This window comes from Mixia osmundae (genome assembly GCF_000708205.1).
Source record: "Mixia osmundae IAM 14324 unplaced genomic scaffold scaffold_14, whole genome shotgun sequence".
Taxonomy (NCBI): domain Eukaryota; kingdom Fungi; phylum Basidiomycota; class Mixiomycetes; order Mixiales; family Mixiaceae; genus Mixia; species Mixia osmundae.
Window position 1 is genome coordinate 274,574 of NW_014575550.1, and position 23,559 is coordinate 298,132.

Sequence of the window (23,559 nt, forward strand, 5' to 3'; positions counted from 1 at the left end):
TATCTGCCCCAGTCATCTTGCCCACGGTGCTCGCGGTGCCGCTGCAAACGCGCGGCCGCCGATATATGCCGGCTGTGAAGCGACACTGGGCATTACCGCCGACTGCTCGAGTACGAAGCGCGGCGCGTCTGCAGGCAGACACGCCGGCAGGGTGAGGATGCCATGGAAACCCTCTCTAGCAGTGGGTGTCTGCCAGTCGCGTAGAACCATCGGCAATATCCTCATCGCCTCCTGAGGCGTTTGTATAGTCTCATGGCCTTTTCGAAGCAATAGGCGCTCTTTACACACCTAATGAGAGCATGAGCACGAGTCTGCTCTCTGGACATGACGGACCTACATCCTGAGGTGTCGAAAAGACGATGGCAAGGACGGACACATTGAGGCGGGCGGCAATCGAGACGAAAGGCTTGCGCTGCTTGATATCAAAATTCTGCCTGTCTATGATGACCGAGAGTCCTTGAGAGAGATAGAGCTCGGCCATAGCCTCACACGACCGCCTGTCGCCGAGCACATCCTGACAGATTCGCTTATACTGAGGATATCGTGAGACTATGCCGTCCGCTAGCGTAGACTTGCCGCTTCCGATGACACCGCACAGCACAAGCATCTGCTGCTGCCGAGCCTGTTCATGGCCGTGCGCTGCGAGTATCGGTAGGTCCATGGGGCCCCCAAGTTGCGGTCTTTTGCGAATATCAAGGTCAACTTTTGTTGACATCTCCAGCAACATCGATACATCATCAGTCGTCGTCATCTGTCCGAGTTCGGCCGCCAGGAATGAACCTACCAGCACTCAGGGATGTCCAGGTGGGCATCATCGGTATGGGAGAGATGGGCAAGATGTACGCTCGCCAGCTTGCCAAGGCGGGTCACGTCGATAGGTCGGTCCCTGTCCATCAGGCTCACTCCAGCTATGCTCAGGCAAGCAATCCAGGATCAACGTCTGTGATCGACCAGAGCGCTATGAGACCCTCGCAAAGGAAATGCAAGGTCCGCAACGCTGTGCTATCCTGCTTTCTTGGCTGAAAGCAGCGCAGGTCAAGGCCTGAGCGTCATGAAAGACGGCCATCACGTTGCTCGTACATCCGACTTTATCATCTATTCTGTAGAGGCAGAGTTCATCAACTCTGTCGTTGCTCAGTATGGCCCTTGTGAGCGCCCCGGCTAGGCGCTTGTAGCGCACGCTCACATGACGCGCGCAGCGAGCAAGATTGGAGCTATCGTTGCTGGTCAGACATCCGTCAAGGCACCGGAGCGAGCGGCCTTCGAGGCCCATCTGCCTCAGGATGTCAGCATTGTCTCGGTGCATTCGCTGCACGGCCCAAGCGTGCCGTCAGAGGGCCAGGCGCTCGTGCGTATCGAGGCCGCGTTCTGACTGTCCAGCCTAATCAGCGCAGCAGATCATCATACAGCACAGAGGTACAGAGGCACATCGCCAGCTCGTCGAAGATATAATGGCGCCCCTCAAGTCTCGTCACGTTCATCTCTCTTACGAAGATCACGATCTTGTCACGGCCAACACGCAAGCTGTCACGCATGCCGCCTTCCTGAGGTGAATAGCTCTCCGCTCCTCTCTTCCTACAATGATGCTGAGATCGTAGCAGTATGGGCACCGCTTGGAACAATATGGGCAGATTTCCGTGGCAGACAGGCCGCTACATCGGCGGTATAGAGGTTGCCAAGATCAACATCGCCCTCCGCATTTACGGTCAAAAGTGGCACGTCTACGCCGGTCTGGCGATCCTCAATCCTGCCGCTCAGCATCAGATACGACAATATGCTAAGAGTGCCAGCGATTTGTTCAAGCTCATGATAGAGGAGCGCGTGCCGGAGCTTCGAGAACGCATCTTTCGAGCCAGAGACTACATTTTCCCTCCTGACAACGCTGCAGCCCGGCCGCTCTTCTTGTCAGACACCGTCTTCGACCAGTTTGCAATCGGATCAAAGACGAGCGGCTACACCCCGCCTCTGAATTCGCATCTTAGCCTGCTCGCCATGGTTGACTGCTGGCAGCAACTCAAGATTCAACCCTTCAAGCATCTCGAGCTCGCAGCCACGCCCGTCTTCCGTCTCTGGTTCGGCGTCGTCGAATATCTCTTCCGGGATGAGGCCCGTCTCGAGCAGGCGATCCAGGCAGGAGCTAAAGCAAAGACTCATGCTTCCGATGACTGTGAATTCGTCGTAGCCGCGCGCGGTTGGTCGCAATGCGTCGACTTTCAGTCATTCAGCTGGTATCAGCATCGCTTTGAAGAAACGAGCAACTTCTTTGCTGGCATGATAGAAGAGAGCAATCTGCAAGGTGCCAACATGCTCAAAGAAATACTCTCGCAGCGCCCCTAAATGATCAAAACTTTGCATCTGTACACACTCTTGCTTGTTGTGACCTCTTTGCAAGCCCGTCTGGACCTGTGAATCTCTAGCAGATGAGCGCGCTGAACACGAAGCGAGACAAAGGACAGTTCAGTGGTAAGATTTAGGTAGCGAGTTTTTTCGTCATGCCTCAAGAGCCGATTCGCACGCAAGCGTACTAGTCCAGCCCTCGCCACGATGCGGCCAAATGCACTCGAGATCATCAGGAAAGGACTGAGGGTGACCCATCGATGAAGCAGACTGACCTTGCAGCATTTGCAGGCGATTTTCTCGATTTGTTGGGTTGACCAGCGTTTGCGCGATTGGGAAAAAAAATTCGCGTCCCTTCAAATTCTGGACGCGTCGCAGATCAACAACGGCCGCTCCTTTGTTCGCTCGTCACAGACACAAAGCTTGGCACTGGACAGAACGCTGCCTCCTGAGCGTCTGACGGCACGATAGCAGCAATCTACACGCCCGTACAGAGCAGCCCATCTTGACACCAGCTCAGATCTTGCTTTGATCTCCTGAACGCGATACAGGCGACAAAGACACGCGGTCGCAGGAGGGACGACATACGATTGAGACATATCATAACACGCTCGCTATAGTACACATCCTACACCAAGATCACACTGATCTACATAGAGTCACCTTGACATCACGAAGGAGTCAGAAATCCAACAGGAACGATCTCGCGCGGTTGTCTCCCTTCAGGCACACGCTACATTGTCCAGCCCACTAAGCACTCCTCGGTGCATTCATTGACCTTGCGCTCTCGATGACCTTTGACGGTGAACCATCTGGTATGGCGAGACGACGACGATCCATCTCTGGCGCGCTAAATGCTCGCGCTCATAAGCCTGACGGAGATCAGGGCGTCTTCTTTGCAGGCGCGAAGCGTCACGTCATTCAGCCTAGAGCAGCCGCACATCACCCGAAGAAGCATGCTAGTCATGCATTGCTCATGAAGGACGCGAAGCTGTCATCAGACACAAAAAAGGCGAACAAAGGCGTCAACAGCAAAGCCGAATTGGCCGGCCTCGCAAAGACGCTGACCGATGCTTCGGGATCAAAGGCCGTCGACAAGTCTGCAAACTCGAAAGGCAAGACCAATGCAGTCACTCCCGACAGCAAAGCAGTTCGAGCAGACGCGGCCGCTGCTGCCAGCTCGTCAAGCGCGACCTCTGCGCGCGCTGCCGCCGCCGCCGCCGCCACTACTACTTCTCGCAAGTCTTCGTTAGCATTGAGCCGGATAGTACTGACGCGAGAACATCATAGGTCGTCGTCGCACCTCAGCGTCGAGCTCAGCTGCGGCTGCTGTTTCTTCAGCCTCTGACGCTGGAAATGACAATAGCGACAATGATGCAGCCACACTATCTGCGACGACCGCAGCGACTCGTACAAGCGCGGTTGCAGCTTCGCCCCTGACAAGTGCTGCACTCGCACGAGGCACAGCTGGCAGTGCCAGCACGGTCGGTCTCCCCACGACCGCAACCGCGGCCGGCGCGGCAGGCGGCACAGGCTCGAGCCATTCATCAGGCATCTCGACGGGTGGCATCGTCGCCATCGCTGTCGTGTGCTCTGTCCTTGGTCTCATCGCAGTCGGATTGATCGCCCGGCAGCTCTTGCATCGCAGACAGCGCAGACGCGGTGGCCTGCTCGCTGCAAGCGGCTCATCGCCGAAGAAAGGCGCAATGATCCGACTCGGCAGCGCAGGCTCTGGCTCAACCGGCTCAAACGAGAAGAAAGGTTACAGACGCAACGGAGATGACGATGACGAGCTGTTCGGTGCCATGGACGCCAACGCGCTCGGCAACCGCGAACTCAAAGATGACGCTTTCAACGAGAAGTTCAGTGGCGCGGCGTCCGAGCAGGGCGGCATGGCTGGGATGGGTGCTCCCCTCGGCATGGGTGGCAATGCAGGCAACAATATGGGCTCTAATAGCTCGCCTTATTCCGCAGTCAGACATATGTCGAACTCATCTTCGTCTGCCAACGGGCACCCCTCGTCACGCACTCTGCTCGCTAACGGCGCCTTGCCGCCACCCGTGTCGAACGCCGGACAAGGCGTGCGTCAGAGCTACAGCAATACGATGATGTCTGCGCCTGCCGTACCCGGCATGAACGCGCTCTACAGTCAGCCCGGACAACAGCAAGCACAGTCAGCAAGGAGCGCAGAAGAGGGCCCTTTCGCCGATCCAGAGTTTGCAGGCAAAGTCTTTGTCGTCCGCAGAACTTTCGAACCTTCGTTGCCCGACGAGCTGATCATCTTCGTAAGTCCCTAACACATCAGTCCTTGCATCCAAATTGACTGCTTCGACGTGACAGCCTGGTGATCGCATTGAGATCCTCATGGGATACGATGATGGCTGGTGCCTGGGCGAGAACCTTGACAGCGGCAACCCGCCTTTCCAGCGCGGCGTGTTCCCTCGGGACTGTGTCGAGGAAGATCCCAGTCAAGCTCATCTTGCACGACATGCGCCGGGCTCAGTCGCAGTGGGAGCGCCGGGACCGCGTCAGTCGCAGCTCAACGGAGACGGTCAAGCACCCCAGATCCAAGTCTCTGGACCCCAGGACGTCAACAGACTCAGCGTGGCCGGCAACAAACCAGCGCGACGGACGAGCTCTCTCATTGCGAGCCGCGACGCCGAGCTGTTCATGGCCCTCGGCGAGGTGCTCGAAAAGGATCGTCAGTAAACGGCGATGATTTGACAGTGTCGTTCATCACCCACAGCCGTGCACATCACGACGCTCACTGGTCTGCGCCAGTACCTGCGCAGTTCAACGAGCACCTCAAAGACCTTGCGACTCGTTCTTGCGGCTGGCGGTCCTGCGACGAGGGTCAGCTGGATCTCGACCTTGAACGCGTCGCGGAGGCATACAGCCAGCAGCGTAAGAACCATCTCATGCCAACGACATATACCGCACTCTTGTACAATCCTGATTATTCGCATCCACTGAGGCCGTTCGGCTATAGAGTTGCGTTATAGCGAGCGAGATGAGCGCTGAACGCTGAGCCTCATACGCGGCGCGCGTTAGATCGATAAGCCTGTTTCTCTCTCTCTGCCTTTCTCGGGCTCCGTGGTCTCTGGGCGATCGGGCGAACGGCCACCAAGCATGCGACTGCTTGACAGGGCTACTTAGCAATGATGAATGAGCAAGTGACCTGCTCGAGGTATGCACAGCCAACTCCAAATGTGTACGAGGCTAAGCAGAGCAATGACAGCTTCGAGACGCCTGAAGGAATCTACCGACTTGTCAGAGATTCTCTTGGCATACTTCCAGTACACACGAGTCAGCAGGATGCTCTCGCAAGCTCGGCAGCGACGAGCTCGCAAGGATCAAGCAAGGAGAGCTCGCTGGGGTTCGGCCTCTTCGGCAATCGAGACAGAGATAGAGACGCCAGTCAGAACGTATCACAGGCCAATCATGACTCGCTGCACCAGCACACCGGACAGCCGACGACAGGCACAGCTGCGACAAGCATGTCGCCCGGGCTCATGCTCACCTCCCTGCCGCCCACGCCTGCCTCGCAAGCGCAGTCAGCTGGATCTGCAAGTCAGCAAGGCGCAGGGCACCCAGCAGCCGCCAGCTATGCTGTTCACACCCGTCTGAGCATCCTCACAATACGCTTTTCCTCCGCCGGCAAGGATGAGGCCAAACCCTCCTCGCCGTTACCGATGACTTCGAGCAGTACGGTTCAGCAGGGAACGTTCAGACGACTAGGTACAGGCAGACGACAGGCCGACAGAGACCTACCACAGTCTCGCAACGGCCTCTCGCCGCTCTCTCAACCTCTGCCTCTGCCTGTGCCAGGGTCTCCCGGCGGGTCATCGGCCTCGTCAGCGCATTCGATTAGCGCTTCAGCTTCGCCAGAGCTTCCTGTCGTGTCAGCTGCCTCGAGGGATCCGGCAGCCTCACAGGCTGGTCTTTCCCCCTTGATGACGAGCGTGGCCAGCGATCACGTTGCGATCGATCATCTAGCAGCGCCGGGTCTGCCTAGACAGTCATCTCATTCCTCGATACCTTCACCCACCGCAAAACGGCGAACCTTTGGCTTTTCGTCTCTGCCGTCGATCCAGGGAGGCAATGCATTCGGAACCTCGGGCCAAAATTCGGCAACTGCAACAGGTCAGCCGAGCGCAAAGCCTCGCAATGCTTTCAGAGGCAGTGGATCATCCTTCATTCGCGCAGTCGAGGGTGTGCCGCTCGCCAGCTCAACGATCAAGAATCTCGCTACAAGCGAGATCGCTCGATCCACTGCTAGAGCGCATCTCGTTCCCCCTGCATCAATACTCGGCTTTTGGAACCGAGACAAGACAGTCCATTGCGGCGAGCTCAGCGCCTCGCAATCTCATGCATCTCGCCTGTCCTTAGCCAAGCTCACCTTTTCTGCCACTCCGACATGTATTTCCGCCAGTATCTACACAGCCAGCATAGACCGCATCGATGTACTTGTAGGATTCGCATCTGGCGATATCCTCTGGTTCGGTAGATCTCGGGCCTCAACTGTGCAAGCTCACTTGCTGAAATGGACGCGCAGATCTGATATGCGGCAGATATACTCGGCTCAACAAGCTCGGCTGTCTGATTCCTTCGCCCGTCACTGCCTTGACTTGGTCGCCTACCTCGGACCTCGTTTTCTATTCTGCGCATGCGGATGGCAACGTTCTTGTCTGGGACCGCGAGAAAGATGATCCTCCAGGCAGCTCTGCCGGAGGCGCTGCTGGGATCCTGACCGGTCTGGCTAGCGCTCCCTCAACCGCTGGGAATTACGGCCCTAATCTTAATGCTCCCGTGCCTACGACTGGCCTACAGGAAATGGCCCAGGCCATTTCGCCCATCAGCTGGGTAAGGACAACCAGCGCACCCAGTGCGCGACCCCGGCAACAGACACCGACAGATCCAGCCTCACCTCGTTCAGCTTCGCAAGGCTCAGGTATCGCCGCTCAACTCGCATTGGAGGTTCCCCTTGCAGATGATCTCATTGTCTCCCGACCGCCGACAAAGACGCGCATCAATCCAATCAGCCACTGGAAGGTCTCTCGTAAGGGTTTGACAGGTGAGTGTATTGCGTGTATGCTCGGTCTATACTGAAAGAGCGCAGATCTTGCATTCTCACCGGATACAAGTCATCTTGCGATCACAAGCGAAGACGGCGCGCTGCGCATTGTCGATGCTGACTCAGAGCGCTTGATTGAGACATATGTCTCTTACTTTGGGGCATATCTCTGCGCGACCTGGTCGCCTAACGGCCGCTATCTGCTCGTGAGTCTCGTGCCATTCGCTGTGGTGATCGCTCACGGAGAGTACTGTAGACAGGCAGTCAGGATGATCTCGTAACTATCTATGCGCCATTCGATCTGCGAGCGAGCGGTCTCGTCGCGCGGTGTCAAGGTCATGGCAGCTTTGTCACTGGCGCTGCGTTTGACCCTTGGCGATCTGACGATCGGACAAGCAGAGTCGCCTCGGTCGGCGAAGACAACAATCTCATCATGGTATGTTCCTTATCATCGAAAGGTTCATCAGACATTGACGCAGGGGGCAGTGGGACTTCTCGACTGCGGCGCTGCAAAGACCGAGGGCAGCTCAGTATCGAATGTCAGCTGCCGAGTCCTCACTGTCCTTGGTGCGTCGAAGGACGCTCGAATCAAACGCAAACCTGGCGAGTGATCTCGGGCCTGCACTTTGGCACTCTGCACCCCGCATGAATGAAGTCGCAATTCTGCAGCCCGTCTCTTCGGTGTCGATCAGTACTGACCTACTGTCGTCCGTCTTTTTCACGCCGGAATCAGTCATATGTGCCGCCAAGGGTGGTCAGATCCTAATCTACGATCGTCCGTGATCTCCTGTTGTATACGTCACATGGGACAGCAAGCCAGCAAAGTGAGCGCAGTATTCGCGTACGCGTGTTCCTTCATTTATCAATCGATTGTGCTTCGGTATTAATCGCATGAGCATCAGGCCTATCGATGCGTCATCTGTACGTCGCATCACCGCTGGCCAAGTCATACTCGACCTCCGGACGGCTGTCAAGGAGTTGATCGAGAACAGCCTAGACGCAGGAGCAACTTCTGTGGAGATTCGCTTCAAGGATCACGGTCTCGAATCAATCGAAGTCATCGACAATGGCTCCGGCATCGACTCAAAAGATTTTGCTTTCATCGCACGCAGAAGCCATACGTCCAAGTTGACTGACTTTGCCGCGCTTGATCATGTCACGACCTTTGGTTTTCGCGGTGAAGCATTGGCCAGTCTCTGCGCACTCTCGAAAGTCACTCTCGTTACCGCGACAGAGGCGACGGCGCCCAAAGGCAGTACACTGTCACTCAGTGGACGATGTAAAATCGAGACCGCTTCGGGCCTGCTGGTCAGGTCAGTTGCGCGTCAGAGAGGCACGACCATCACAGTGACAGATTTATTCGCCCAGCTGCCTGTCAGGCGTCGTCACTTCGAGAAGAACGCTAAGCGAGAGTTCGGACACGCGCAAGAGCTTCTACAGGCCTACGCCCTCATCAGTGTGGGCGTCAAAGTCGTTGTCAGCAATACGACAGCATCGGGCACGAAGTCGATACAGATCCAGACAGCCAACAGCCGGACACTACGCGATACATTCACAAGTCTCTTCGGATCAAAACCACTCGCGAACCTTGTAGACTTGGACCTTTCGTTCTCGTTCATGCCCCCCAGGTCCTCACAGAGGCTCAGAGCTACAAACGACATGGCAGATTCGATTCTAGTCCGAGTGCGCGGACTTATCTCTAGACCAGGTCATGGGCGCACGGCTGGAGATAGGCAGTATCTTTACTTGAACGGGCGGCCTTTTGACGCAGGCAAGCTGACGCGAGCCATCAATGATGTGTACAAGTCGTGCGGCTCAGCATCTTCGTATCCGGTCATCGTCGCTGACTTCAGTCTGCCTACTGATACGTACGATCTCAATTTGTCCCCCGATAAGCGTACAATATTCCTGCATAGCGAGCAAGCTTTCACGGATGCCCTCAAAGACAGCCTGAGGGCATTCTTTGACCGATACCAGGGCGTTTATGCGTTGAAGCAAGCAAAAGACACGCCGACGCCTTCACCGACTAAGTCGCAGCCGCTTGCAGCATATGCCGCACGTCAGATCACGCCAGCGCAGCTGTCAGGGAATATCTCGATCCCATCTTCGCAGTCAATACGTGACAGACTGTCGAGGATGGCGTCCGAAGAAATTGATGAAAGCCCTCCAGACTCTGTCCAGTCCTCGTCACCGAGCGCGAGGTCGCCGTCGGAAGCAGAATCGTATGCAGAAGAGGCTCACCCTTTCGCCATGCAGCATCTATCAAATCAGCCCCGCTCACGGTCAAGTCTTGGCCGCAAAGGCATAAGACTTGGTGATGCAGCGACGGGAACGCCTATGTTGATGCAGACCAAGCTTCCTTTTCGACGGACACGGTCAGGGAGTGTATCTGTTCGGGAGCCGCATGAGATGGCAAGCAAACGAGCGCGTATTGCGAGCTTCTCTCCTGAAGAGGAGCCGGAGCTTGCAATCCGATCAACTGCTAGCGACTATAACGACGAAGAGATCATTTCGATGGAGACTCCGCCGGCAGCCCCGTTAGGCCAAGAACCTGTCATCCATTCGGAGAGCGCAGGGTCAAAGCCCGCAGCTGACGTCGTTCTTGAGGATGTGATCTACATCGACGATGTCGATGCCCAGACAGAGCTAATGCGCGAGTTTGAGAGCTTGAAGGCAGCTCATGTAGTCAAAGTCTCTTGCCAGCTTGTCGATATGCGAAAAAAGCGCGTTCGTCGCGCGCGCGATGCATTGGCAGACCTGCAAGGCTCACATGACGACGCAATGGCTGGCGCTGCTATAGACGCGGATGCGATCCGTGCAGAAGCCTCCCTGACGAGGACGGTGGCGCAGGAAGACTTTTCAAGGATGCAGATCTTGGGACAGTTCAATCTAGGATTCATCATCGTGCGGCGATCAGAGAGGTCGCAAGACGATATCTTCATAATCGATCAGCATGCGTCAGACGAAAAGTACAATTTCGAGCGTCTGCAAGCGCACACAAAAATGCAGTCCCAGCGACTCCTGGCACCGCGTTTGCTTCACTGGACTGCTTCCGATGAACTACTGGCGATCGAACATGAAGAGATTTTGCGTGCTAACGGCTTCGAAATTGCTGTCGAGCGAGAGGCGCGAGTCGGGCAGCGCGTGAAGCTGATCGCTCAGCCTATGAGCCAGAAGACCACTTTTGGCGTACCGGAGCTGGAAGAGCTGCTCTTTCTGCTTCGCGAGAATGGCGGCCGAACGATGGTCAGACCAACGAAGACGCGCAAAATGTTTGCAATGCGCGCTTGCCGCAGCAGCGTCATGATCGGGACCGCTCTGTCGAAGCAGCAGATGACGAGCATCATAAGGCACATGGGTACCATGCAAGAGGTAGTGTAGCTTCTGCGCCGCTTGATTCAGGTGCTGATCCGGCGTGGCAGCCGTGGAATTGCCCGCACGGACGTCCGACGATGCGTTTCTTAGCACATGTGCCGGGGCCAAGAATTAAGATGCGACACCTGACACTCGAAGAGCTCGACAGTCTGTGAGACGTGCGTTTCAAAGCAGTCCATGTTGTCCCAGTAAGATGTTGTCGATAAGTCTCGTTTTGCCCAGCCAGCATGCGCCACTGAGGACTGCCCCTCGCGCTGGATCGTAGCGCGATAGAGGTTGCAGCGTTTGTGGGTCATTGAGAATGAGATAGTCGGGTCGCAGCGTTACATGACGTGCTCGTGCTGCCTCCGAAGTGCGAGCAAAGACAGAGAGACCCTCGGCTAGAGCCTCCTCAACTGACTGGCCGGTCTCTATGGCGTGAGCGGTCAGCCGCAAAACTTCGTTCAAGATGGGCGAGACCTCGAGCTCGTTGGCCGAGAGATAAGCGTTGCGGCTACTGAGGGCCAGGCCTGTGCTTTCATGGCGCGTCGTGGGAGAGATGATGAGATTGGCGGGCGTCGGCCAGGCGAGATGGAGGTCTCTCAGCATCTGTCGAAGCAGTATTGCCTGCTGGATGTCCTTCTGTCCAAAGTATGCTCTCGTAGGCTAGAGGTCCTGGATGAGCACGGCGGTAGGAAAGTCTTGTCGCGCGGGGCCGTACCTGGACAATGTTGAAGAGCTTGAGGACGACGGTGGCGACGCCGCGAAAGAAGGTGGGACGCGAGCGGCCTTCCATCTGGTTGGAATAACCTTGGACGTCGACAAAGGTGCCAACCTGGCGTTCCACATCCTGAACGATGCCTGAGGGATAGAGGACGTCTACATCGGGCAGGAAGAGGGCGTCGACCGGTAGCTTGCGGAGATGGTCCATGTCGTCTGTGAGCGTGGAGGGGTACGTCGAGAGATCCTCCGAGGGTGCAAACTGAGCAGGATTGACAAAGATGGAGACAATGACATTCTCGTTCTCCGCTGTGGCTCGTCTGACTGGCTCAGCCGGCGTCATGAGCTCCCCGTCAGGCTTGCAAGCAGCGACGAATGCTGACCCAAGTCAATGTGACCTGCGTGCAAGGCGCCCATGGTAGGCACGAAGCCACAAGTCCGTCTGCCTGAACGCCATGCCCGCACCTCTGCCACTGTTCTCAGCACGGACAGCGCCCGGCTCATGCTTGTCAGAGGTCAGGCTGACGAGCTTGACACGCAGAGAGGCCAGGAGAGGTCGCGCGACACTTTGCTGGCTGGCAGTGGCAGATGGGAGAGGAGACGGCTCTGCAGAGAAGATGAGCACGAGTCGCATGCCTGCCATAGGCTCTGGCGTCATCGGTACCGGAGCGACGACGCGGACGAGGCAGAGATCGGGACAGGGAACGGCGAGACGAGCAGGAGCAACAGGCTCTGATGCTGCCTTGTGGCCGCCGCTTCAGGAGGGCGGAGGCCCGGTCAGTTCGGTCTGCTGCGTCTGATGAGTGCCGACTCATGTCTCATGCAACACAGCTCGGCATGCAACCCGCTCAAGGCCAGAGGGAGCTACCGTCCTACTCGAGCGTGTCGTCCAGGCAGCAGCAGCCCAACGGTCATCCGGCTACTGCTCAGGGAGGCAAGATCCATCCGCTCAAGCATGTCTGGTCGATCAAGTACTCCCACAGAGCAGAGGGAGAGCACTACAACGAGCACTCCTACGAGTCTGGCATGCTCACCGTCAGCAAGTTTGGCTCTGTGGAGAGCATGTGGAGCACGCTCAGCCATCTCAGACGGCCGAGCGAGCTGCCAGCTGTGAGCCACCTGCATGTCTTCAAGTCGCACATCAGACCTGTCTGGGAAGATCCCGCCAACAAGGACGGCGGGAAGTGGCAGATCAAGCTCAAGAAGGGAGTTGCCGATCGTCTCTGGGAGGAGATCCTGTGTGCCATGGTCGGCGAAAGGCTCCTCATGCCTCTCCCGGGCACCAACGACGACAGTGCGTCACCCTCGGCGCGAGCCTTGCTGGACCTGCGCTGAATGCAGCGTGCGCGAACAGCTCAAGAGCGCGTCGATGCAGTCTACGCAGACGACGATATCTGCGGAGCGGTGCTGTCCATTCGCAAGGAGGAAGACATCCTCACCGTCTGGCACAAGGATCGCGCAGACACCGCGAAACGTGAAAGACTCAAGGACGGCATACGCAGGGCCTTAGCTCTCAGCAATAGCACCCTTCTCGTCTACAAGCCCAACCAGGACAAACTCGCAGAGACTGCAGTCACCGTCTCGCATCTTGCATCACGTAGCACGCCTCGGAGAAGCCATGGTCGGACTGACGAACCACCGCCGCCCTCGGACGTCTCGCGAGGAGATCGCATGGTCTTCCGGGACTGGAATAGATCCTCCCTGAGACACGACGGACACCAGCAGCAACGAGCGCCGGCCAGACGGGAATGGAGTGCTCGTCCGACTGCTCCCCTGTGAAGTGATGCTCGGAAGGATTGCATCATGGACCGATGATTGATCGATCAATGATAATGAAGCGCGTCTCTGAAATTTGGCACGTCGACGATTGTCTGGACGAGATGGCGATGTGGCAGATAGAGGGCTATCTGGCCACAGAGGATGTGTCTGAATCCTTGCTGCCAGAGACGCTCTGCGAACGCATCGTCAGCAAGGAGCTCACCCTACTCGGTCTCGTCAAACTCTTGGGGAGCGCCCTGACCGAAGAGGATGATGGCCAGCGTGCCAGAGGTCAGCTGTCTGCCCGACACAGCCCGATGCAGCTGACAACAGTCTCTCGTCATCCAGGCCTTGAATTGTTGTCGGGCGTCATGTCGAACCTGCCGCCAGAGCGGATAGGACGCAACGAGAGCAAGTCGCTCCATCTGGCTTCTGCTAGCCAACGGCCCACTCACGAGCGTCTGTGACAGCTCGAACGCTGACAGACTTCTTCACCTCTTCTTCTACTCTTCAGCAGAGATGTCTCGTTCAGGCAGTCTCTGCACTGCAGACACTCGCCCTTCTCCCATCTTTTGGACTCGCGGATGCAATACAAGTCTGTCAGAGGTCGGCCATCGCTCGCAAGCCCCCGCCGCTCAGCTGATGAACCGTCGGATCAGCCTGTTTGATAATGTTGACATGCCCGTGAATGTTCAATCGACTCGCCTCCTCGTCTTCAGGCTCATCGACACGATGATGGCCCATCACAGGAGAGGTCAGGCTGCAGAGACACGCCCGCTCACAAGCTGAACATATCCTTTGCAGCGCTGAAGAGAATGGGCAACACATTCTTGTCAGGCTACTGCAAGCTTGCCACCGGCGAGAAGGATCCCAGAAACTTGCGACTTGCATTCTCTATCGCTCGCGTCATCCTTGTCGAGTTCGATATTGCAGAGCGAGTAGAGGTCAGTCTACTGCTATTCCAGACTCTTCACCTCCTGACTCGGCAGCCCACAGGATCTCTTTGATATCACCTTTTGCTACTTTCCAATCACATTCACGCCTCCGCCAGGAGATCCCTATGGCATCTCGAGCGAGGATCTGCAGACAGCTCTCCGGGCCTGCCTTAGCGCAACTCCTCGCTTCGGTCCTCTCGCGCTTCCGCTTTTCCTCGACAAGCTTCAAGCCGCCGTGCCAGCTGCAAAGGTGCGTTCCCCTCGGCGCACCCGCCCTTGCGCTCATGTACCTCGCAGCAACAAACTCTTAGGGCTCTATCGGCCTGCTTTCCCGTCTATGGTCACATAATCGTGCAAGAACACGCTCGAACCTTCTGGGAAGCCTTCAGCGTCGAAGTCTTTCACGCCACCGAGACTGAGACAGAAGAATGTGCTCTCGATGCTCTCGTCTCGCTGCTCAACACTATGCACGCCGAGTCTATCGATGAAGGCAAGGACACCGTCGCACAACGCATGATCAACGTTTGCTGCGAGGAGCTCAACGAACCCGACAAGCAAAAGGCGCAGGCTGCTATCAAAATCCTCAGTGCAGCTCTCACGTCGAGTCCGGTCATCATCAGCGTCGTTACTTCCAGAGCCTTCAGACATCTCATAAGGCTCTGTTCGGATCTTGAGGAGCCTGCATTGCGACCAGCCGTATTGAAGTCACTTGCCAGCCTTCTCACGTCGATAGCGCAAACAGACGCTGCTCAGCATGTAGCATCACCCGTTCTGCTTCCCCTCAAGGATGACCTGATCAGTCTGTTCGGCTCTGGCATGCGTTTCGAGTCCTCACGTTTGTCTTCCATCGACGGACTCGTACAGTTGACCCTTATCCGCGACCTGTTGCCAAAGAATGAAGTCGCCTTCGTCGTGCAGCAATTAAACGAAGTCTTCATCGATACATCAGCTTCAGGAGCTTCGAACCTGGCTCTCGCTGGCATGGTCAGAGTGGCAAAGCTCCATGCAGGCGTGATTGAGCATGTCACCCTGCCCGTCATCTTGTCAGCGCTACCAACGACGGCTGATGTCTTACTAGACCCAGAAGCGGTGGTAGCCTACAGGCATGCGCTCGGTGCTCTCTCATCCTTGTGCCTCGACGGCGCGCTCTTCGAGATGATGACGATTCGTGTACTAGCTCGGCTGGAAGTCATGCTTCCCCAGGTTGCGACTCGTCCGTGCTTGACATATTGTCATCACCTCCTTCTTACCCTTTCAAACGTACTGGCGACCAAAGCAGCACGCGGAGATGTCGATATTGCTCATCATACCTCCCGTCTGATCTCATCTATCTCGAGGATTTTTGTGGTACCGAATTTGTCTAACGAAAAGGTCGCATGCGCATCTGCAAATCTACAACTCTTACAAGATGCTGGTCGTGTCATCGAGCTTATCGTTCGATCCCATACTGTAGAAGATCAAAAGAATCTGTCGTTGCTCATCACGGCAGCTTACCAGGGTGATTACACGCCACTCATCGATCAGACGGACAAACGTATGCAAGTCGAATTTGATCCGTTGTGTCATGCCGCACAGAGCCGATGCTTGATCCTGCTGGCATATGCTCAGCTATCTCTTCGCCCCGAAGCATTGTTGCTGGACCTCGAGCCCGGTGCATTCGTCCAGCAGGTCCTGAGCGCTGCATTACACATGAGAGACCCGACCATCCTTCGAGCGGCCTCACAGCTGCTTGCCTGCGTTGTCAATAAGCTGCGAGCAAGGCTCGATCCCTCCGTCCTGCTGCAATTCGAAGCAACCTGGCTCGAATTAAGGCAGCGCTCAGCACATTCAGCGCAAAGCCTGCGACTCTTTGGCTGGCTCACCCGGGCACTAGTGGTGCGCGGCGATCCAGAGGGCTACAAATGGACTGACCGACTATTGGCGACGTTCGTCGAGCCAGAAATCGGTCGCGAGGCTGCAAAGGCCCTTGCGATCATACCTGACGACACCGACGAGATGCTGTCGAGAGAGTCCTTTGCAGTCATCAAGATGCTGTACAGGCAGCGCTACTGTACATACGTTTTGCGTAAGCTAATGTCAGCATATCCAAGCGCACAAGGTTGGTCTTGCGCTACCTCCTCGAATCGAGATCTGCTGACGGTGACGATAGGTGAAGCGCAGAATGTCCTACTAATCGCGCTGTCGTCTCTGCTCAAGCACGTCCCCCAGCAGATCTGCGTCTCGGAATCGCCCAATCTGATGCCGATGTTACTTTCAGCTCTCGAAGTGACCGACGATGAGCTGCTCGCAAACGTGCTGGACACCTTTGCGATGCTCGCTCTTACTGCGCCGGAGTCGGTCATTCCACACGTTTCGATCCTCGTCAATGCGCTCATACGCAGCTGCACTCTGACAGCCAAGTCGGACAGTGCGACTGCTGCCGCTGCCCGCATCTCAGCACTGAAATGTTTGGCGGCGTTCCCGGATATGGTGCCCTACCTCAAACTGCATCCACAGAAAGCGACAGTGCTGCGCGCGCTCGGCAAAGCTGTGGATGATCCCCGGAAGCCGGTCCGCAAGGCCGCGGTCGACTGTCGATCAAAGTGGTACAAGTATACATCGTGAGATCTAACTAGACGGTACACCCAGTTGTTGTCTGACAAACGCACGAATAGAAGCCTCATAACCTGCTCGGTCAGTGCGATAGGCCTTGCTTGCGTCTACATTTGCTCCTGATTCAATGTTGGGCTCTGGGACGCGGTTGAGGCTCCAGCAGCAATAGAGCTGATTGACTGACCTGCAAGCATGGAAACGACGCTGAGCAAGACCTTGTCGACAGACTGGACTGGCGACCATCGCTCGCTCGATGATTCGTACTGGTTCGGATCGTCGCCGGGACTATGCAGAATGGAGATACAGACCTCCCCGTTCGCATAGACTGTGATGAGGGACACCCATGAGCGGCAACATCGATGCGCGAGGGCAAGAATGCGCGTACTGTTGGGATGGAACAAGGGCGGCGTGAAGCGCATCTGTCAAAAGTCGAAGTCAGTGAATCCATGTACAGACGGACATGCTGTCGCCATGATCACCTTGGGCGGATTGAGAGGATAATCTCGTGGGAACGTGAGTGTAGCCACGAAGATGCCGTTCTCAAAGGGAGTCTCGTCGGGTCCCTTGACGAGGCACTCCCAGGTGAAGAAGTCTGATTCTGCCACGGGACCTGGGATTTGCTCGTCAGGGCCGGCGATACTTCACTGGATTGAGCCTACCTGCGACATACATATCATCCGACTTGCCGCCGCCTGCCGTGAGCTGCTTGTACTGCCGTACGCTACATGAGCTGCGCACGCGATCATGCTTGCCGACCAGCAGACCTCTGTCATGAGTCGCTTGAGTGCCGTGGAAGCTTGCTGTCGTGTGCTCATGCTGGCTCTGCTCGACTGAGCGGTCTGGATCTGCTATCTGCTGGCTCAGTGACGCGGATAGTTGACATCGAAGACGACAGCTGGACAGCCACGTCATCGATTCATCTTACCATCTGACATGCCCGGCGTATCACCAGCGGCAGGCAACAAGGTCTCTCCCGTCGACCAAGGCGATGGCTCCTCAGGTCCGGCCCCAACGCCCGAGAACCCAGGAGGGATGCATCCCGAGGGCTCAAGTCAAGGCAAGCTCGATCACACGCTCGATGATTCGACACTTTCTGATCGTACATGAGCCGCTTTCAAGCAGGACAGGCACCCAGACATTTCCAACCGCCGGTAGATCCCTCCAAGCAGAACATCGACTCTTCCTCTCGCGTTCGTGTGCCGGACGGCGTCGAAGCCCAAGGCAGGCCCTGACTGCCACTTGAGTGAAGTGAATCCTCACGCCGTGCCGGTCAGGCTCAAGCGTACCTCAGCCGCCAACCAATGACGCTGCGCAAGCCTTTGAGAATCCAATGGCGATGCGCGAGCCCGTCGGAAAGCTGCTAGACGGCATCGAGGCCGTGAGCAGCTCTTGCGCTCGTCAAGTCAGCACACCGCTGATCGAACACACAGATGCTGCAAGCCATTGGAACGGAGATGCAAGCGTCTAACAGCGGCTCAAATCAGCACCATCTCATCACGAAGCTAGAGTCCTGGAAAAAGGAGGCTCAGACATGGTCTGGCGATCGCTCAAGCAAATTATAGTCAGATCACAAGGGCCTCTCTCACTTTTGATGCATCCACACGTTCGCTGTGAAACAGTCTGCCTATACCTGTGAAACGTCAGTGCGAGATCAGCGATCGCTCGGCGGATCAGATAGGCTGCAGTAGCTATCCGGCTACAGCAGGGTCAGTGGTTCGCGGCAAGAGATTCAAACGCATGAACCCGGGCCGTTTCGCCGTGATGCGCTGGCCGGGGGGCGAGAAGTAGACTCTTGATGCTGACTTGCAAGGAGGTGCGCGATCGGTGCCAAGGCGTCTCGATCGAAGCGTTCGAGCCGCCTGTTGTGGATGAATGCTGACATTGAGGTGTGTGATGCAACCGATGCGGCCGGGTCCGTGCGGTCAAGCAGCAACCTTTGGCCTTTTGCTGGAGCCTGCTGTCACAACTCAGATGAGGCTTGACGAGCAGATGAGGCAACTCACCAGCAGGGTCTACTCCATCGACAGGGTACCCGGGAGAACCTTCAAGGTTGCTATGCGCTCTTTTTGGAATGGCTTCGCGTGCCTGCATGTCGGAAGCTCTATCGCTATGGTCGGCTTGCCCACAGATATTAGTTCGAGCTGACATACGGTCAGGCAGCAACGTACTTGATAATGCTGTTGCGGTTTGCGTGAGACTATGTGTGCTTGTACTCGGAGAGATGAGGCCATCTGTCTTGGCTTCTGCTTCTGCAATCTCGCGCAGTGCAGCTTCGTCACCATCTAGCTCGTTCTGTGATGCATTCATCCTCTCGCCTGCGAGCTCGTGCCGTGCTGTAGCGTCCTCGACAGGATCAGCTTGATCGGTGATCTGTCGTTCGTCAACTTCGCTATGCTTTGCTGCCTCCATTTCATCTGGGTCTTCTCCCTGGCTGACTCCTGCACTACCGGCATGCTCGTCATCCGCTTCATCTTCGTCTCGCGGTGCCTCGTTTGACTCTTCGCGTCCATCATCACTACGAGCAGACTCCTTCTCGGCTTCAATCGCCTTTGACAGAGCGTCCTCGACAAAGTGGCCTTCTTGTCCCTCCACAGGGGAGCTTTCCTCTGCTTGCAGTAAAGGTCTCACAGGGTCCTCAGATCATGTCAAGGACAGGGCTTACCAGAGTCTCCCAGAGAATTTGCCATGTAGTCCGCGAGCGTGTTGAAGCGGAAAACCAATCGTGGACTTTCAGCAATCGTCAGTCGCAATCTTCCTGGGAGATCACAGCCACGGTGCAAGCGCTCGAGATCATACAGGCTCAGTTCGCGCGTGTAGACGTTGTCCTGCTTACCCCGATGAGTAAAGAGTGTAGCCATGCGAGTATTGGCTTACCTCGGGGATCTGGATATCCAGATCGTCGATACAGATTGTCATCTCGAGCTGCTCATCGTAGAAGAATTCAAAATGGATGTGCAACTCCGTAATGAGATTCTCGAGTTGGTTGTAGTATAGTTCGTGCGATTCTCCAAGCAAGACGGGTATTGTTGAGGCATCCGGGTCAGTCGAAGGATCGCCATTTTCGTAGCTCTCGAGGTCAGACTCGTGTTCACAAAAGAGCGCAAAGAGCTGCCCTCGGACTGTGATGAGTACTGGCGGCGCGCACAGTGGGGGCGTCGACGTCTGACGGACATCTCGAACGCGCTTAGCGTCAGGAGGATCGTAATAGGCCAACATGGCATTGCTGAAGACGGCTCGCGATAAGCCCTTCTTGTTGAGCGTGGGACGCTGTGCAGTCGAGCCAGCATGCGTGCCGGATCCGCAGTTGTCGCTCCTTCGATGGACTTCGATCCGGTTGATCTGAGTCGTCGCGTGCTCACTGTCCTCGGCACCTTCGTCGCCACCCTTCTTGCCACCTTTGATGTTCTGCTGGTTGGTAGTTACCTTGAAATTCTTTCCTTCCGCCTCGTCTTCGCTCTCAGCGTCTGCACCGTCACCGCCCTCATCTTGGCTCCCGTCGCCCTCAACGGCCGAGCCGTCATCGTCAGTCTCCTGAATCTTCACATTGTTAACCTGCTTGTCACTTTCGGCGCTCTTGTCGGTGCTTTGCTCCTGCGTCTGCTTCATATTGACGGAGCCATCTCTGCCGCCACTCATGGTTTGTTCCTGCTCCTGATCCTCAGATTTGGAGCGCTGACTTTGACCAATGATATGCGATCGTGCGCTACCCTTGGTCGACTGTGACTGCTCAGAGTTGCTGGCAAGCGCGCCACCTCGCGTGTCATCAGGCTCGACGCTGCCATCACCGACATCGCCATGCCGCTGTATGGCGCCATTTGCGTCAGGCGTACGATGCCGAACGGCGTCAGAGGACCGGCCCGCATGACTCTGAAGATCCAGTCCGTCACGTCCGATTACGGCCGACCTGCCGAGGACGGAAATCTGTCTACCATCATCACGCGACATTACGCGAGGCGGGGACCTGAAGCCGAGTGCGTCGTTCGCTTGACGGTCATGTGACCCATCATGGAGTGCAGCAACCGTCAAAGGACCTTGTTTATTGCCGTCAGGTGCGGCCAACGCTTGCATGTGAGGAGACTCGTGAGCTTTGAGGAAATCGTCGAGAGGCTCATCCGGTAAGACAAGCGTCTCCGATGGCGTCTTTATGTCGACAGGTATGGCATCTTCTTCATCCTCCTGATCTCTTTCTGCCTGCATGTCATCCTCTTGAGCGACCTCGTCCGACATTCTCTCGAAATCCTCCTGCTCGGGCGCGGCATCCATCGGCTCATCCTCGTGCGAGGAGCGCATTTCTTCGTCCATGACTTGTCTGTGGTCACGTCGCAGTGGCGGCAGCACGAAGCAGCTTCAAGACATCGATCGTGCTGTCAGAAGTAGGGCAGGTTCTGCTTCAGTTTCAGCAATCTCAGTGGATTTCCGCGTTTTCGTTGCATGCAACCGCATATTGCAAGCTACACGTAGCGTGACATTACACGTCGGCTCATGCGACGATCTTCAACTTTCATGCCTTCGACGTATCAATCCATTGACAGCCTGACGCCATCGTCGAATGGGTCCGACCAGCCAACAAGACCATCGTGAGGATCCTCTCGCTCTGGGCGAGACAGCGCGCTGGGCTCACGGGCTCTACTAGTAGCAACGGTGAGCTTGCCTGACTTGCCAATGCTGAGCGTCTTGTGTTCCACCTCAGCTTGTGATCGTGCATAGGCCTTGTCGACCGCTCTCCCGACACCTCCTGTTCTGTCTGCGTAGCCTGTCGCAGCTGCTCTCGCAGGCGTAGAAGTAGTGATGCTGTCGAGGCCGGGGAAGCGAATGACTGCTGCCTCTGCGAGCCGCTGCTGCTCTTCCTGCGCCCTTTTGAGGCGCTCGGACTCGAGCAAGCCGCTCACTTGTAGCGCCAGAGATGCTTTGCTCGCCTCGAGGACGTCCAAGGAAGCTAATTGGCCGTACTGGCACGACGGACAAGATGCGAGTGGCGAGTTTGCATGACAGACGATGAGAGCACAACCCGGGCAGATAGGAACGTAAGGCGACAACGCGTGTTGACGGCCTTGGCAGAAGCAGCGACGGCCTGTATGGCTGGCCGAAGTACCCGAGACAATGCTGAGCTCGCGCCTGAGCTTGGCCAACTCAAGCTTAGCGGGCTCGCTCAAGCCATCCTCGGCCCGGGCATCTGAAGGTCTCGCTCTGTCTCTTCGAGGTGCTTTGCGAGCTTGAGTTTGAGAGGATCCAGCGGCAGGGCGTGGAGCGGCACCAGACTGGCGGGGCACGAAGCGTAGGTTGCCCCTGCCGTGCCGATCCACATTCTCATCATCGTCCCAGATGAGTCCAGACGGAGTTCCTGACGAGGGCGCAGTGTTCAGACTGGCAGTCGAGAAGCGCACTGCTGCCAATCGGACAGCAAGCTCCCTCTGCTGCTGGCCCGGCCCCAGCAGGCCGTCGAGATAGTCAAGGAGCTCTCCACGCGTGCCGATCGTAGAGATGTACGGCACAAGTTGGCTGCGCACCGTCGCCTGATCCAATCCGGTGAGAACACTTAGCTCGCCGGCTAGCGCCTCCATCGCTCGAGCACTTCGACGCAGTCGTTGGGTACCTATCCTGTACGTAGCGCCACACGTTGCAAGATCGCGTGCGACTCGACGCTGAGCGCTGATCAGCCGAAGATGACGGCTTGCTGCCTCTGTAGCATGCGGGCCGCACAGAGGCTCAGGGCACCTGCCACCTTGAAGGCTCCTGTAGCTACGCGGAGCCGAGGCTACGCTACTTCGGCAGAGAAGATTCGCTCGCTTGAGGCTGCCCTCGATCCCACTAAAGAGCCCAGCCAGAGTGCCAGTAGGTGCAGCTTGTGCTGGTCTTTGGGGCCCCGTTGACAGCGCTATCAACGCCAGAAGTAGAGAGAACATTCAAGCGCTTCTGGAAGGATGTCCGTCTCGATCCACGCCCCGACGGTCTGTCTGCGTACTCGTGAACTACAAGCGAATGAAGCTTAGCTGCCCGCCACAGGTCATATCGCTGTCTTGCTGGACAAGCGAACGCTCAAGACGACCTCCAACGTTCCCCTGCTGCTTCCAAGACGCAATCTTGCAGCAGCGCTACTCATTGCGAATGAATGGGACAATCAAGACAAAGTACTCAAGCCTCACTCGCTGCCCATCGCACGTACACCAATACCTGCATACGTACCGAGCTAAGCATACCCCTTGCAGACCTCTCTGGCTTCCCGAGCGATTGATGGCATGTCCACCCCAGAACAGCGCAAAGAAATCGGACAGGGCTTGCTCAAGTATCTTGACACCGATACCATTTGCTTCCATGAAGAGGAGCCGCCTGCTCTAGTCGATCTGCAGAAACGACACTGGCTCCCTCTCATCACCTGGGTTAACGCCACCTTTGGGACAGACATTGCGCCTTTTACGACCCTCATGGGCACGAAGCAGTCCGCACGTACTGTCATCGTCTTGGCCAAACGCATAGAGTCCTACGATAGCTTCACGCTCGCCGCTTTCGAGCGCGCTGTTCTCGCTAGCAAGTCTTACTGCATCGCCCTGGGTCTCATTGAGGGCGTGCTCAGCGTGAACGAGGCGAGCGATTGCGCCCACGTCGAGGTTAACAGCCAAGTCGAACGGTGGGGCCAGGTCGAGGACAGTGCGTGCCGTTCTGTGCATCAATCTGCCGGAGGAGGCTTACCCGGACGTACAGCGCACGACGTCGACCATGAAGACATACGGACGCGCTTGGGCAGCGCCGCGATGTTTCTTGCAGCTGTTCCCGGCCCTTAGATGATGCATC

General features: G+C 56.6%; 14 protein-coding genes across 14 annotated transcripts; 8 read left to right on the plus strand and 6 right to left on the minus strand.

The window, feature by feature from the left end:
- Positions 1–12: 12 nt before the first annotated feature.
- L969DRAFT_55032 (uncharacterized protein) lies at positions 13–661 on the minus strand (the record flags this gene model as incomplete). Its single annotated transcript, XM_014709633.1, has 2 exons — positions 13–288; positions 338–661. The coding sequence occupies 2 exons, from the start codon at positions 659–661 to the stop codon at positions 13–15; spliced, it is 600 nt and encodes a 199-aa protein (XP_014565119.1).
- Positions 662–774: 113 nt separating this feature from the next.
- On the plus strand, positions 775–2,337 carry L969DRAFT_20298 (uncharacterized protein; the record flags this gene model as incomplete). Its single annotated transcript, XM_014709508.1, has 6 exons — positions 775–878; positions 932–987; positions 1,035–1,148; positions 1,200–1,348; positions 1,398–1,549; positions 1,602–2,337. 6 exons carry the CDS (start codon positions 775–777, stop codon positions 2,335–2,337), a joined length of 1,311 nt encoding a protein of 436 aa, XP_014564994.1.
- A 14-nt stretch (positions 2,338–2,351) lies between these two features.
- On the minus strand, positions 2,352–2,936 carry L969DRAFT_105942 (uncharacterized protein; the record flags this gene model as incomplete). The annotated part of the gene is made up of 2 exons (XM_014709634.1): positions 2,352–2,607; positions 2,754–2,936. 2 exons carry the CDS (start codon positions 2,934–2,936, stop codon positions 2,491–2,493), a joined length of 300 nt encoding a protein of 99 aa, XP_014565120.1. The 3' UTR covers positions 2,352–2,490.
- L969DRAFT_105943 (uncharacterized protein) lies at positions 2,733–5,339 on the plus strand (the record flags this gene model as incomplete). Its single annotated transcript, XM_014709635.1, has 4 exons — positions 2,733–3,575; positions 3,628–4,622; positions 4,678–5,042; positions 5,084–5,339. Exons 1-4 carry the CDS (start codon positions 3,128–3,130, stop codon positions 5,337–5,339), a joined length of 2,064 nt encoding a protein of 687 aa, XP_014565121.1. The 5' UTR covers positions 2,733–3,127.
- Positions 5,340–5,498: 159 nt separating this feature from the next.
- On the plus strand, positions 5,499–8,194 carry L969DRAFT_97295 (uncharacterized protein; the record flags this gene model as incomplete). Its single annotated transcript, XM_014709636.1, has 6 exons — positions 5,499–5,524; positions 5,576–6,840; positions 6,893–7,411; positions 7,457–7,617; positions 7,668–7,847; positions 7,898–8,194. 6 exons carry the CDS (start codon positions 5,499–5,501, stop codon positions 8,192–8,194), a joined length of 2,448 nt encoding a protein of 815 aa, XP_014565122.1.
- An 81-nt stretch (positions 8,195–8,275) lies between these two features.
- Positions 8,276–10,941, plus strand: L969DRAFT_80078 (uncharacterized protein; the record flags this gene model as incomplete). Its single annotated transcript, XM_014709637.1, has 2 exons — positions 8,276–10,783; positions 10,834–10,941. Exons 1-2 carry the CDS (start codon positions 8,303–8,305, stop codon positions 10,939–10,941), a joined length of 2,589 nt encoding a protein of 862 aa, XP_014565123.1. The 5' UTR covers positions 8,276–8,302.
- A 10-nt stretch (positions 10,942–10,951) lies between these two features.
- On the minus strand, positions 10,952–11,989 carry L969DRAFT_20301 (uncharacterized protein; the record flags this gene model as incomplete). Its single annotated transcript, XM_014709509.1, has 3 exons — positions 10,952–11,431; positions 11,487–11,809; positions 11,869–11,989. The coding sequence occupies 3 exons, from the start codon at positions 11,987–11,989 to the stop codon at positions 10,952–10,954; spliced, it is 924 nt and encodes a 307-aa protein (XP_014564995.1).
- Positions 11,990–12,102: 113 nt separating this feature from the next.
- Positions 12,103–13,264, plus strand: L969DRAFT_612846 (uncharacterized protein; the record flags this gene model as incomplete). The annotated part of the gene is made up of 3 exons (XM_014709638.1): positions 12,103–12,261; positions 12,317–12,779; positions 12,840–13,264. 3 exons carry the CDS (start codon positions 12,103–12,105, stop codon positions 13,262–13,264), a joined length of 1,047 nt encoding a protein of 348 aa, XP_014565124.1.
- Positions 13,265–13,614: 350 nt separating this feature from the next.
- L969DRAFT_90937 (uncharacterized protein) lies at positions 13,615–17,191 on the plus strand (the record flags this gene model as incomplete). Its single annotated transcript, XM_014709639.1, has 9 exons — positions 13,615–13,654; positions 13,714–13,849; positions 13,903–13,997; positions 14,048–14,187; positions 14,240–14,428; positions 14,476–16,276; positions 16,328–16,910; positions 16,958–17,098; positions 17,158–17,191. The coding sequence occupies 7 exons, from the start codon at positions 13,615–13,617 to the stop codon at positions 16,780–16,782; spliced, it is 2,856 nt and encodes a 951-aa protein (XP_014565125.1). The 3' UTR covers positions 16,783–16,910; positions 16,958–17,098; positions 17,158–17,191.
- Positions 16,786–17,585, minus strand: L969DRAFT_55018 (uncharacterized protein; the record flags this gene model as incomplete). Its single annotated transcript, XM_014709640.1, has 5 exons — positions 16,786–16,907; positions 16,955–17,189; positions 17,250–17,380; positions 17,430–17,481; positions 17,535–17,585. 5 exons carry the CDS (start codon positions 17,583–17,585, stop codon positions 16,786–16,788), a joined length of 591 nt encoding a protein of 196 aa, XP_014565126.1.
- Positions 17,586–17,703: 118 nt separating this feature from the next.
- On the plus strand, positions 17,704–18,558 carry L969DRAFT_97301 (uncharacterized protein; the record flags this gene model as incomplete). Its single annotated transcript, XM_014709641.1, has 5 exons — positions 17,704–17,827; positions 17,893–17,991; positions 18,045–18,148; positions 18,201–18,331; positions 18,390–18,558. 5 exons carry the CDS (start codon positions 17,704–17,706, stop codon positions 18,556–18,558), a joined length of 627 nt encoding a protein of 208 aa, XP_014565127.1.
- Positions 18,559–18,692: 134 nt separating this feature from the next.
- On the minus strand, positions 18,693–21,072 carry L969DRAFT_54773 (uncharacterized protein; the record flags this gene model as incomplete). The annotated part of the gene is made up of 5 exons (XM_014709642.1): positions 18,693–18,727; positions 18,774–18,887; positions 18,939–19,379; positions 19,433–19,595; positions 19,645–21,072. The coding sequence occupies 5 exons, from the start codon at positions 21,070–21,072 to the stop codon at positions 18,693–18,695; spliced, it is 2,181 nt and encodes a 726-aa protein (XP_014565128.1).
- Positions 21,073–21,287: 215 nt separating this feature from the next.
- L969DRAFT_20307 (uncharacterized protein) lies at positions 21,288–22,331 on the minus strand (the record flags this gene model as incomplete). The annotated part of the gene is made up of 1 exon (XM_014709510.1): positions 21,288–22,331. One exon carries the CDS (start codon positions 22,329–22,331, stop codon positions 21,288–21,290), a length of 1,044 nt encoding a protein of 347 aa, XP_014564996.1.
- On the plus strand, positions 22,295–23,549 carry L969DRAFT_105952 (uncharacterized protein; the record flags this gene model as incomplete). The annotated part of the gene is made up of 5 exons (XM_014709643.1): positions 22,295–22,602; positions 22,659–22,718; positions 22,774–22,925; positions 22,977–23,415; positions 23,470–23,549. Exons 1-5 carry the CDS (start codon positions 22,434–22,436, stop codon positions 23,547–23,549), a joined length of 900 nt encoding a protein of 299 aa, XP_014565129.1. The 5' UTR covers positions 22,295–22,433.
- Positions 23,550–23,559: the final 10 nt, after the last annotated feature.